Below are 11,941 nucleotides of genomic sequence, written 5' to 3' on the forward strand. Positions count from 1 at the left end.
AACACATCTGGACATCGCTTGGTACACACAGGCAGGGGGCCAGAGGGTGGCTTTAGTCCTGCTTTCTCCACTCTCCCCTTTGCTAGTCACTGGGAGGGTCCTGGCCAGCTACACCAGGTGAGGGTCCCCAGGCCTGACTGGAGACCATGAGTGTCCTTAGAGCCACCTGAGGAGTGGGAAGAGACGATGGGGCTAATATGAAGAAAAGCAGGAAATAAAAGAGATTATGTGAGATTCAGCCAGCTGCCAAGGTGGGTCCTTACCATAAATGGCAACTGGTGAATGGAGCTCAGAGTGGTAACTTTTGAGGTCCCCTTCTGGGTAGCAGGATGGCCACGGCTCTCCTGACACCGCTGGGGACCACAGTCATCCACAAAAGCTGGTTCAGCTCCACTGCCACTGTCAAAATGAAGTGTGGCTCAAGAGGGCCAGTGAAAGCCTGTACAAGGAGACCAACTGGGCCAAGAGGGAGGCTGGGGCCAGTCCAAGGGGTGCCAGCTGGAGCAGCCTGTGGTTTGGTTGGTGGCTGGTTTTCCGACTTTGCGGGAGCCCAGAGCTGGCTGATGAGCAGATGTGTTTGCCTTTAGCTCATGTCTGGCTGGGGCTTTCTAGACAGAGCCTGGAAATGATGCTGCTATTTGGTTGTTTCCCTACTACTTAGGTTCTGGGTGTTCCTTCAAGCTTTTTCCACTGCTTTACCCGGACTGGGCCACAGGGAGCATGTGTATCCGTGTGTGTGTGCCTGTGCACCTGCATGTATGCACATACACACGTAGAGTGGGCAGCAAGGACGTGTGCAAGGAGTGTGGGCACTCCATTTGAACAGACCCAGGAGCCCTGACCCCAGCATGTACCTCCAGTGAGACCCCAGAGGGAAGGGAAACCAATCCCTTCACACCTTCCCTTGCCAAGGAGCCCCTTCCTCCTCCTGACTGCTGCCGTCTCCTGCAGAGCTCTCCTTCAGGGTGTGGATGTGCGGTGGCAGTTTGGAGATCGTCCCCTGCAGCCGGGTGGGCCATGTCTTCAGGAAACGGCACCCTTACAACTTCCCGGAGGGTAACGCCCTCACCTACATCAGGTAGGTCACCAAGGAAGGAGTAGGACACCAAGGCCCAAGCCTCTAGCCCTGCCAGTTATGGCTATGTGACTGGGCAGCCACCTCACTTCTTGGGCCTCAGTTTCTGCATTTGCCCTCTCTGGTAACATCCTGGGATTCCAGGTACCTTCAGGGGTGGAGGGATGAAGTTGTGGGAGTTGTCACCAGGTCTCTATTGTCTTGACTTCCTTTGTCCATGAGAGTCTCGGAAAATTGGCCAAATCCCCAACTAAGCCATGCTCTCCACTCACTGAGCCCTGAGTGCTGGTCATGGTTGCCAGTGTCCCATCCCTGACTTGATCAACCATCTGTCCATCCCTATCCCCAGCTACAGGGTGTACTAGTCTCAAGGGAGAGTGGGTAATGTCCTGGAAGACCTCCATGGTCTGCTGTCCTGAGGAGCTTGGCAGGGGAGGATGGGAGACTTGTCGGGAGCATACTCTCTACATGTGGACGGTTCTTCACCTTGTTGAGCTCACGCTTATTTGCACAGGGTTTAGAGCAGCAGCTGCCCAAGTCTAGCTGCATACCTACAAAGTCAATGGGTATTGACAGGCTGTCTTCCAAAAGGGTTGTGCTAATCTATACCATCCAAGTATCGCCTTGCTCCTGAGATTCTCATCACTCTGTATCCATGGATCAATTAATGTTGACCCTGACCGCTAACCCTGTTGCTTCCCTGGTGACCTTATTTTGCTTTTTCCTCTCCTTTTAGGAATACCAAGCGCACTGCAGAAGTGTGGATGGATGAATATAAGCAATACTATTATGAGGCCCGGCCTTCAGCCATTGGGAAGGCCTTTGGCAGGTGGGCCCCTCCAGCTCCACTGTCTGACTCCCTCTACCCACATTAGCACAACCCCAGCAAAATATGAAGTGGTGTGTATGCCGGTGAACTGCTCACAACCTCCCCAGCCACTGAGCTCCCACTCCAACGGGCCTCCTTGGGCCCTGGGAGGGAATGCAATGCCGAGACAAGACCTTAAGCTTTGAGGAGCATGAAATCTCACGGGGAGAGAAGGCTCGTTTATGAAAAAGAGTTGCCTGTCCATAGCTACCTGCAGGCAAACGGGCATCCGTGGGAGTGCTTAGGAAGGGGCTGTCTGCAGAAAGCATTTAGGGTTCTGCCTCCTGGTCCTATTCAAAATTGAGACCTGTTAGCCTATTTTCCTGTCATGGACTGTTATGACTACAGTCTAGTTAAGCATTTTCAAAATGCAGATGTGTTGTGCAATCAATTTAGTGGGTCGTGACCAGCATTTAAAAGGAGAGAGAGAAGTAGAACACTATAGATTAGATTAGTACAGAGCAGAATAGAAAATAAGAGTTGATTGCAGTTAAGGGTTAGTATTGTCTTCTGAAACTCTCATCTCAGTTGTGGGTGTGAGTGTGTGTGTGTGTGCACGCATGTACCTACACATGGACAGCTGCCCCTCTGCATCCGCAGGGGATTGGTTCCAGGACCCCCATGGATACCAAAATCTAGAGATGCTCAAGTCCCTCATATAAAATAGTGTAGTATTTGCATACCCTATGCACAACCTCCTGAATACTTTAAATCATCTCTAGATTACTTATAATACCTAATACAATGCCTACACATCACTTCATTTGCATGGATTCAATGTAGTACTAGATGCATGGGGAATTCAAGTTTGGCTTTGGAACCTTGTGGAATTTTTTTTTTTCAGATGGAGTCTCTCTCTGTCACCCAGGCTGGAGCACAGTGGCACTCTAGGCTCACTGCAACCTCTGCCTCCTGGGTTCAAGTGATTCTCCTGCCTCAGCCTCATGAGTAGCTGGGAATTACAGGTGTGTGCCACCATGCCCGGCTGATTTGTTGTGTTTTTAGTAGAGATCGTGTTTCACCATGTTGGCCAGGCTGGTCTCAAATTCCTGACCTCAAGCAATCTGCCTACCTTGGCCTCCCAAAGTACTGGGATTACAGGCATGGGCCACTGCGCCTGGCCGGGAATGTTTTCCTGATTATTTTTTATCCAAGGTTGGTTGAATCCATGGATGCAGAACTCACAGATACTGAGGGCGTATTAGATTACAATGTAAAATATTTATCTCCTACTTAAGCTTGTGGTCAGAAAAGTTTGAAAACTCTATGAATGATCATCAATGAATCTTTTCCCTATTTATTCATATCTATCCCCCGTTTTGAAAAAAAAGTTATGTCACTAAATATTTCTTGTAATGAGGAGCTAACATTTACTTAGCACCTAACCTGTGCTAAGTGCTTCATGACCTCTTAATTCACTTGATTCTCACAAAAACCTTCTGGGATGAGTGGTCGTATCCCCAGTTTAACGTAGAGGAAACTGAGGCTCAGATAGCTGATGACGAGGGTGGTCAACCAGTGGCCATTGTGGTTTGTGTAGCTGAGGAAGGTGAGGATGGCGGTGTCCCACAGACACATCTAATGGTTTTATTTGCCTGAAAGATGTTTGAAGCTTGCTCTTCCTGTTGTTAGACCTTTCTCTAGTACTTCTCGTTAACTCTGCAAAGATAAAGATCAGTTCGGCCGGGCATCGTGGCTCATACCTGTAATCCCAGCACTTTGGGAGGCCGAGGCAGGTGGATCATGAGGTCAGGAGTTCGAGACCAGCCTGGCCAATCTGGTGAAACCCCGTCCCTACTAAATCCCTGTAATCCCAGCTACTCGGGAGGCTGAGGCAGGAGAATTGCTTGAACCTGGGAGACGGAGGTTGCAGTGAGCCGAGATCATGCATTCTAGCCTGGGTGACAGAGAGAGACTCCATCTTAAAAAAAGAAAGAAAGGGAAAAAAAAAAGACCAGCTCATTGTCTGCTAACCGAGGTCTCAAGGAGCGAGAAGCCGAGAGAAAGGCATGGTCCTGTATGGTCTGTGTTCACCCTGAAAGGCGAGCTCCAGGCAGGAATTTGAGGAGTGAGGAATAGCCAGGAGACCTGGGTTGAACTTGCAGGTCAAAGAATGACATCAGACAAGTGGCCAGGGCTGGACATGGCAGGCTGGAAGTCTCCTCGTCCTTGCTTGTCTGAGATAGGTGGGAAGAAGGGGCTGACTCCTGGGGCTGGGGGAGGGGCCTCTGGCATCCTCCCTGGGGTTGCCTTCCACATGGCAGGCCAAAGCCCGAGCCCTGCCTCCTCCTACAGCGTGGCTTCGCGGATAGAGCAGAGGAAGAAGATGAACTGCAAGTCCTTCCGCTGGTACCTGGAGAACGTCTACCCGGAGCTCACGTGAGTGCAGCCCTCGTCTTGTGCATCCCCCGGGCTTGGGGCCAGCGGTCTGGGCCCACCCCACCCTTAGATGCCCTCAACACCGATGCTCTGGCTCTTTCCGGCTGCCGGGTTTTACCTTCATGTGAAGGTTCTTGGGGAACTAAGAGGGCAGTTATAAATTTATAACTACTGGGAGTTATAAATTAGGTGGGCTAGGAACCAATTTTTTAATGGTCCCAGACCTAGAAATGGACATTATTCCCTTAGGAAACAACACCGTGTTACACAAGAAAGGCTGCAGAGACATTCATCCCCTTTAACCCTGTTCTTTCCCTTCTGGGAGTTTATCCTGAGGAAATAAAGCAACCAAAGCAGCAGCTGTTGACTAGTAGCTCAACAGCAGCCGTGAAAAAATGAGAAACAGCCAGGCACAGTGGGTTATGCCTGTAAGTCCAGCACTTTGGGAGGCCAAGGCAGGAGGATTGCTTGAGTCCAGGAGTTTGAGACCAGCCTGGGCAACAGGCTGGTCTGTTTAGTAGAGACCTTGTCTCTACTAAAAATAAAAGAATTAGCTGGGTGTGATGGCACACACCTGTGAGTGGGAGGATCACTTGAGCCCAAAAGGTAGGGGCCGCAGTGAGCCTTGATTATGCCACTGCACTCTAGCCTAAGTGTCAGAGAGAGAAGGGAAGGGGAGGAGAGGGGAGGGGAGGAGAGGGGAGGGGAGGAGAGGGGAGGGGAGGAGAGGGGAATGGAGGAGAGGGGAACAGAGGAGAGGGGAACGGAGGAGAGGGAGAGGGAAAGGAAAAAGGAAGAAAGAGAGAAAGAAGAAAGAAAGAGAGAGAAAGAAAGAAAAAGAGAATGAAAAGAAAAAAGGGAGAAGAAAGAAAAGAAGGAAAGAAAGGAAGGAAAGAAAAGAAAAGAAAAAAAGAAAGAATCAACAATGGGTGGGCTGGCTTCAGTGAATCACCATATGTCGATCTAAACAAATATTATGCACCCATTAATATTATAATCATAGAAGCTGTGAAGAAAACACGGGAAATGTTTGCTCTGGCAGATGAGAAAACAAAATGTAAATGATGTATGCACTCGGGCTGTAGTTACCTAGGAGGTTGTGTGCGTTCTCAACAGACTATGGCCAATAAGCTATGATGACCTTTTCAGCGTCTCGGTTACATCCACGTGGTTCATTTCCTCACCTTCCTCAGGTCTGGACTCAAATGTCCCCTTCCCGAGAGACTGTCCCCTGAACACTCTGAGTTTCCAGCTCCACCTCCTCCCCCAGCCTCCTCTCCTCCATGCTCCTTGTAGCCGTTATTATCATTTGGCATTATCTGGCCAATTAATGGTGTTGTATCTCCCTGAACTTGCCTGTAAGTTGCATGAGGGTAGAGGCTTTGATTTATTTGCTCACTGCTTTATCTCCAGCTCCTGGAACAGTGCCTGTCCAATGGGCACTCAGTAAATATTTGTAACTGAATAAATCGCACAGTCAGTATGCGTCAATCGTCAATCGTGTCTGAAAGCCGCATGCTCCCTCTATAGCTGTCACCTTGGGGAACAGGTTTCCCACGGCTGCCAGCTTTCTCTCAAGGATGCTGCTGTGGCTTTCCAGAACACTCCACCCCTCAGAGCTTGCATATCCTTGAATGAGGCAAATCTTTGTCCTTTGAGAACAGGTTTGATTTTTGGCCAACAGCCACCATTAAGTTGTAGCCAAGTGTGGTGAATAAGCTAGATGATTAACCCAGATAATATAATCCCAGGTCCCAAATACAGCATGACTCTACAGGAAGGAGATTAAACTGACTCCGGGAGCAATTTCCGAGAAATTCTAGAACAATGTGAGCAACGGCAGTGTCACTGGAAAAAAGTCAATGGCCTAGATAACCCTGGCTACCTGGACACTAACTGTGATGGGAAGAATATTAATTTATGAAAATGCAACTTCCCGAAGTGGTCACTTCTAGGGGACAGAGTTCATTCAGATGCATCATTTCTGAGACCCTGAAGAAAAAAGATCAGTCACTTCTTTACACTCTGTCAATGTTCATACAACATTTGGGTGAAGCCCGCGAGTTCCAGGCCTAGGGCAGGAGCTGGGCAGCCTGTGGGAGGAGGTGGGGAGGTCTGGGAATGCCCCTCCTTTCCAACCACAGTGCCCTGCCACAGGGTCTGATGGCACCTCAAGGACCCAGGGGAAGAAGTGTCTCATAACTACTAGAAACCTGGTTCCATCACAAGGCAAGAAAGTGGATGAACCAGCCATGCTGATGAGGAGCAGAAGCCATCTTCTGTTTCTTCTTCCACTGTGTGAAAGTTAAAATAATATTTTGTGGCTCAGATGGAAACCCCAGATCTCATTCCTATCTGGATTACTCACCCCCAGTTCCCAGGATAAGGGGCCAGGAGTGGATCAATTTGTTGATTAGAAAGGGCACCCATAGGTCTGAATGATACCAACTTCCCTCCAAACTGGGGGTCCCTAAATAGTTGCCCACACTTGGAAACAGTCAGTGGGGAGACTGAGGAGGCTGAAAGAAGAAGCTTTTGCTCTCCTAGGCCTGGCACAGCTCTGCCCCTTCTCGAGGTCAGAGCTCTGCAGCTGGCCTCAACAACTGCTAATTTATTACTTGCATTAGGACTGTCAGGAACAGTTGTTCAGGCTGTGCATTGCACAAGCACACTATGTTTGTGAGGGTGCCAGTCACTTCGTAGACATTGCACGTTCATGACAGTAATTCCAAGCAAATGGCAGTAAGCATTCTTCTTCTAACAAAACCAGTATATCCTGTCAATTTTCTAACAGAAAGTGGTGTCTTGGGGAATGGGTATAATGGCAGCCTGCGTACATAGATGAGACCCATAGAGAAGGAATTGGATGCAGACTTTAGAAGGCTGCCTACAAACAGGACAGCTTAGCCTGGCACTGCCGGGGAGCTGGGGAAGGGTGGTGATGACTGCCATCCCAAGCTGCTCCAGGAGCTGCTACCACAGCTTAGGAGCTGCATCTGGTTCTGAGATTGCTCCCCAAGCCCAAGGTTTCTTCCGTAAGCATCACTGGGCATTGCCACCTTGGACAGTGTTCACCTCACCTCTGAAAGCTGATCAGCTTGCACAACTCCCTAAGCAACAGGGGAGTAGCAGGGTCTGGAACAACCCCTGGCCCTCCTGCTGTATCCCCCCATACTCCTCCCTGAGCAGGATATTCCCCATAACCGTCAAAGAGGCCTCAGTACCCATCTTGTCTCTATAGAGAAGGGAGATGTAACACATTTCTCCTGGATGAGGCTGAGAGTGTGGAGCTCCTTCCCTCCAAGATGCTTGCACATGGCGGGAGTTGCGAACTCAGATTCTTACAGTGGTCAGGCAGGTGATGTAAATAAGTCAAATGGGTATGGATGAGACCATAGAGAGCTGTTGGGACTTTGGCAAGCTGGGATGTAAAGCCCCACCCAGAGGGGGCAGCTGCTACTCACCATGGTGGATTAGTGCCATGCTGGAAAAGCTCAGTGTGGCCTGATCTTCCAGTTTTTTCAAGGGAAGCTAGATTCAGATTTGAAGGTTTCTGTGTAACCTTCAAATCATTCAATATTGCCAACTAATTAAAAGCCACAGCCACCACGCTATGCAGGTCAGATGGTGTCTGGGGGCCAGATTCAGCCTGGCAGCCAGCGGTTTGCCACCTCTGCTAGAGAGCTGCATGGCATCCCAAAGGAGTCTGGAGAGGCACAGGCTGCTGCTAGGGGCGTGGGAGAGGAATTGAAAGGGGCTCTCTGAGCCTCTTGGGAGCAGATCAGTTCTGGAACTTCGCGGCTTCTAGCCAGCCCTGAGAAAGGAAGACCTGGTTTGGTCTAGATCCTGCAGATGTTCACATCAAAGAATGCCAAAAATATTATAATGGCCCAACCCCCAAGCCCAGATTCTCTCCCCAAAAGAGGTAACAGGAGGCAGAGAAGCAATAGCTAGACTGTAACCCCTCCTGCTTCCCCATAACTCCCAGGCCTGGTGAGTCCTTAATCTAAGGATGAACATAATCTGAACTCAGGTATGCAAGCCTGCATCAGCTGGGGCCAGCAGCTTCCTCAGGTTTATTACCCATAAGGTGTTGGAGAGAGAGAGAGAGAAAGAGAGAGAGAGAGAGAAAGAGAGAGAGTGTGTGTGTAAGCATATAATTAACTACTCTGAGGTGAATATCTTTTACAACATTTATAATGATTTCTGTAGGATAGATTCCTAGAAATGGCAATGTTGGTCAAAGGTGTGTGTGTTTCTAAGGGCTTTGATAGATAATACCACATTGCCCTCCTGAGAGGCTGTTATTAATTTATGCTTTTGCCAGGAAGATGTGAGAAGATTCAATCTCACAGCTGTTGCCAACACTGGGCATTGTCATTAAATTAAGTGTGTGTGTTTGTGTGTCCAAATATACATACATGGTAAATACACATTGGTGACTGATATGTAGTTCTTTAACCATTACTGAGATTAAACACATTTTCATATTTGTGTTTAATTTGCCTCTTCAAAGCGCCCCCTTCCCTGTCGTTTTGTTGTTATTGAGCCTACATTTTGGCCCCATGTTCTCCTGAGGCTTTCCTCCTTCTGGACTGAAGGGCTCTGTTTTTCTGGCCTGAGCTCCCCCCATGGCTCCCCCATCCTCTATGTCTCAGGCCCGGCCTCCAGGGCAGTCCCAGGGACTCCCAGATCCCTTGGAAGAACCCCTGGAACCAACGCCCAGTCTTCCCGGAAGCCACTCCTGCTCCTCGTCCAACCCTACTGACCTCCTTTTGCTGGCCAGGCTGCTCCTAGGCCCCTTCCCACGGAGACCTTGGCACCCCCAGAGCTGATGGGACACTGCTGTCTGGGAGAGGGTGTAGGTAAGCCTGATGGGGCAGAGGACAAGCCTAACTGCTGCCTTCTCTCTCAGGGTCCCTGTGAAGGAAGCACTCCCTGGCATCATTAAGCAGGGGATGAACTGCTTAGAATCTCAGGGCCAGAACACAGCTGGTGACTTCCTGCTTGGAATGGGGATCTGCAGAGGGTCTGCCAAGAACCCCCAGTCTGCCCAGGTTAGCTGCTTAGAACCTCGGGTAGGAATGGGAGTGAGAGAGAGCTGGGGGCATTGCTCGGAGTGGGTTAAAGGACTCCCCCCTGCTTATTCTGCTCCTCTGCCTACACCTTACACAAACCCACTTTGCCAGGGGCCCCTATACTCTGCTCCCACGCATTTGTATCCTACGCATTTCAATATGCCTGTCACTTGGGTATCCTATGTGCACCACTTGCTTTGTCCTTTCCGAGGGAGAAGTGCTGCCCAGATAGTACCCAGTTCTCTCCTGAGATGCAGCTGGGCTTGGCTCATGTGAAAGGCAATGTCCAAGACTCCCGTGCACACATGAGTGTTGCACCCACATCAAAACTAAAGCAGGTCATGGAGACCCCAGTGAGGACCAGCTCCCAGCTGCCCTGGTTCCAAGTCTTGTAATTCTCTCCCATCTCCCACAGTCCCTGGGTACAGCCGTGATTGCCCTCTGGCCAGCTCCAGCTGAGCTCCCCCACCTCAATATTTTATTATCAAAAAATTCAAACATACAGAAAAATATGAAGAATTATATAGTGAATACCCATACACCCACCCTAGCTCCTATAATTATTCATAGAAATCTTACAAAAACATGCCATGTGTTTGCTTCATCCCCTACCTACCCGTCTCTCCATCCATCGCTGTACTTTTGACTTGGCCTTTCTGCTCCCTGCCTTGCAGGCCTGGCTGTTCAGTGACCACCTCATCCAGCAGCAGGGGAAGTGCCTGGCTGCCACCTCCACCTTGATGTCCTCTCCCGGATCCCCCGTCACACTGCAGATGTGCAACCCTAGAGAAGGCAAGCAGGTGAGTCTCCTCGCCTCTGGCACAGAGACCCGGCAGCCCCAGGGGACCATGCCTCAGGGTGGCAGACCCTGGCGGGACAGACCCCAGTCAACTCGAATAATCCCTGCAGAGCAAGGATCTGGGGCAGAGGGGGAGCAAAGTCTACATCTAGATCAAGCCAGTTATTTTACCCATGAGGAAATACTTCTTTGGGTAATCATTTGTTTAGTGCCATCCTGCAGGCTGTCAGCTCCACGAAGGCAGGGACCACTTGTCTTGTTAACGCTGTATCCCTAGCTCCTGACAACCACTACGGTTCAAATAAGTGTTAGATTTTACGGACAGCCTGTGTTACATGTTTGAAATAGATCATCTCATCTAATCCACCCAGCCACCCAGCGATGTGGGTTCTAGTACTAGCTTCATTTTATAGGTGAGTCAACTGTGGCTCGCTGAATCTGAAGAACATATGTCAGATCACACCGCTGAGAAGGGGTGGAGATGAGATTCAAACCCAGGTCACTTTGACTTCTAGGCCCACAGTCTTAAGTTAGCACATAGTAGGTGCTCAATAAGTATTTCTTGACTGCTGGCAGACTGGGGAAACTGAGATCCAGACACAGTGATGTCCAAGCTGGCATGACCAGCCTCATGTGAGCACTGCCTTTCCCATTCATCCAACACTGTCACCACACTGTCACCACTAATCCTGGGAGACAGGTCAGGGTCAAGGAAGACACTGATGCACAGAGAAATGAAGTCACTTGCTCACGGTACACAGCAGCAAGTGACAGTGGCACCAGAAGCTGGATTTCCAGAGCCAGCCAGCATCCTTCTGTGCTGCTCCCTTCCTTGCTTGGAGGGCTCCCTCACTGCCCAGGGAATGGAACCCAAAGCCCAGAGGCTGCTCCAGCGCTTCCCCTGCTCATCCTCCTCAGAAGCCCTCCCTCTGCCTCCTGCTGGCCAGCCTGCAGTGAGAAAGGTGTCTGGCTGTCTGATTTGGCCCGAAGGTTTTCCTCCTACTCCCTTTTTCTTTGCCTGGGTCAGCATGTTTTTTTTAAGGATGAACAGCAGTTTGTTGTGCCGTTCTGGAAAGCAGCCATATCCTCTCCGTCCAACCTGTGTGTGTGTCTGAGGGTTTTGTGTGCCTAGCCTGCTTGCTGGGCCTGTGGAACACTTTAAGCACTTTCAGATGAAGGGGGATGCAGCCCACCCACAGCCCTGCCCTGCAGCGGGGCCAGTGCAGTGTCCCCTGCGCCTAGAGCACCCACCTCTCCGAGGGCAAATCCTTGAACCCACGCCCACCCCCTCTCACTAAGGAATTGACTTCTAGCAAAGCCTCCACTCAATTGCCCCTCTGGTGCTGAATCACCCATTTCCCCCTTTTGCGCTGACCCAGCCTACAGGGTGTATAGGAAACTCCTGGGACATGTTCATTCTGCTGCTACAAATTTTGCCAGGCTCCCAATGGCACTCTGGGTGCCTGTGCCCCTCTTCTCCCAGGAGGACAGAATGAGCAGCTATCCCACTGCCAACGCTTTCTGGAATCCAGGCCTTCCTTCTTGGTCCCCCGCTGGTCCTGTTTCCAAGGCTAGCTGGGTTTCCTGTATCCGAGAGGCTCCTGTGCCTCAGACCAGGTGTGATGGAGTCAGCAGGCCCCAGCTCAGTCTTCCCTTCCCCTCCCTTCATCTCAGTCTCCTCTTTATAAAATAAGGGGCTCCCTCCCCTGCTACCTCACAAGAAATCCACAAGAACCAAGAAG

At 50.3% G+C, this 11,941-nt stretch overlaps 1 protein-coding gene across 1 annotated transcript in view; it reads left to right on the top strand.

The window, feature by feature from the left end:
• LOC108284358 (polypeptide N-acetylgalactosaminyltransferase 16-like) overlaps window positions 1-10,364 on the top strand; it is an 89,088-nt gene extending 78,724 nt beyond the window's left edge. The window contains 6 exon segments of the mRNA XM_037728813.1: window positions 952-1,078; window positions 1,812-1,904; window positions 4,239-4,322; window positions 9,238-9,379; window positions 10,075-10,242; window positions 10,244-10,364. Of these exon segments, the coding sequence (XP_037584741.1) occupies window positions 952-1,078; window positions 1,812-1,904; window positions 4,239-4,322; window positions 9,238-9,379; window positions 10,075-10,242; window positions 10,244-10,300 (671 nt within the window). The 3' untranslated portion in view covers window positions 10,301-10,364.
• Window positions 10,365-11,941: the final 1,577 nt, after the last annotated feature.

Source organism: Cebus imitator, unplaced genomic scaffold, assembly GCF_001604975.1.
Source record: "Cebus imitator isolate Cc_AM_T3 unplaced genomic scaffold, Cebus_imitator-1.0 Scaffold13, whole genome shotgun sequence".
In the NCBI taxonomy this organism is placed as follows: domain Eukaryota; kingdom Metazoa; phylum Chordata; class Mammalia; order Primates; family Cebidae; genus Cebus; species Cebus imitator.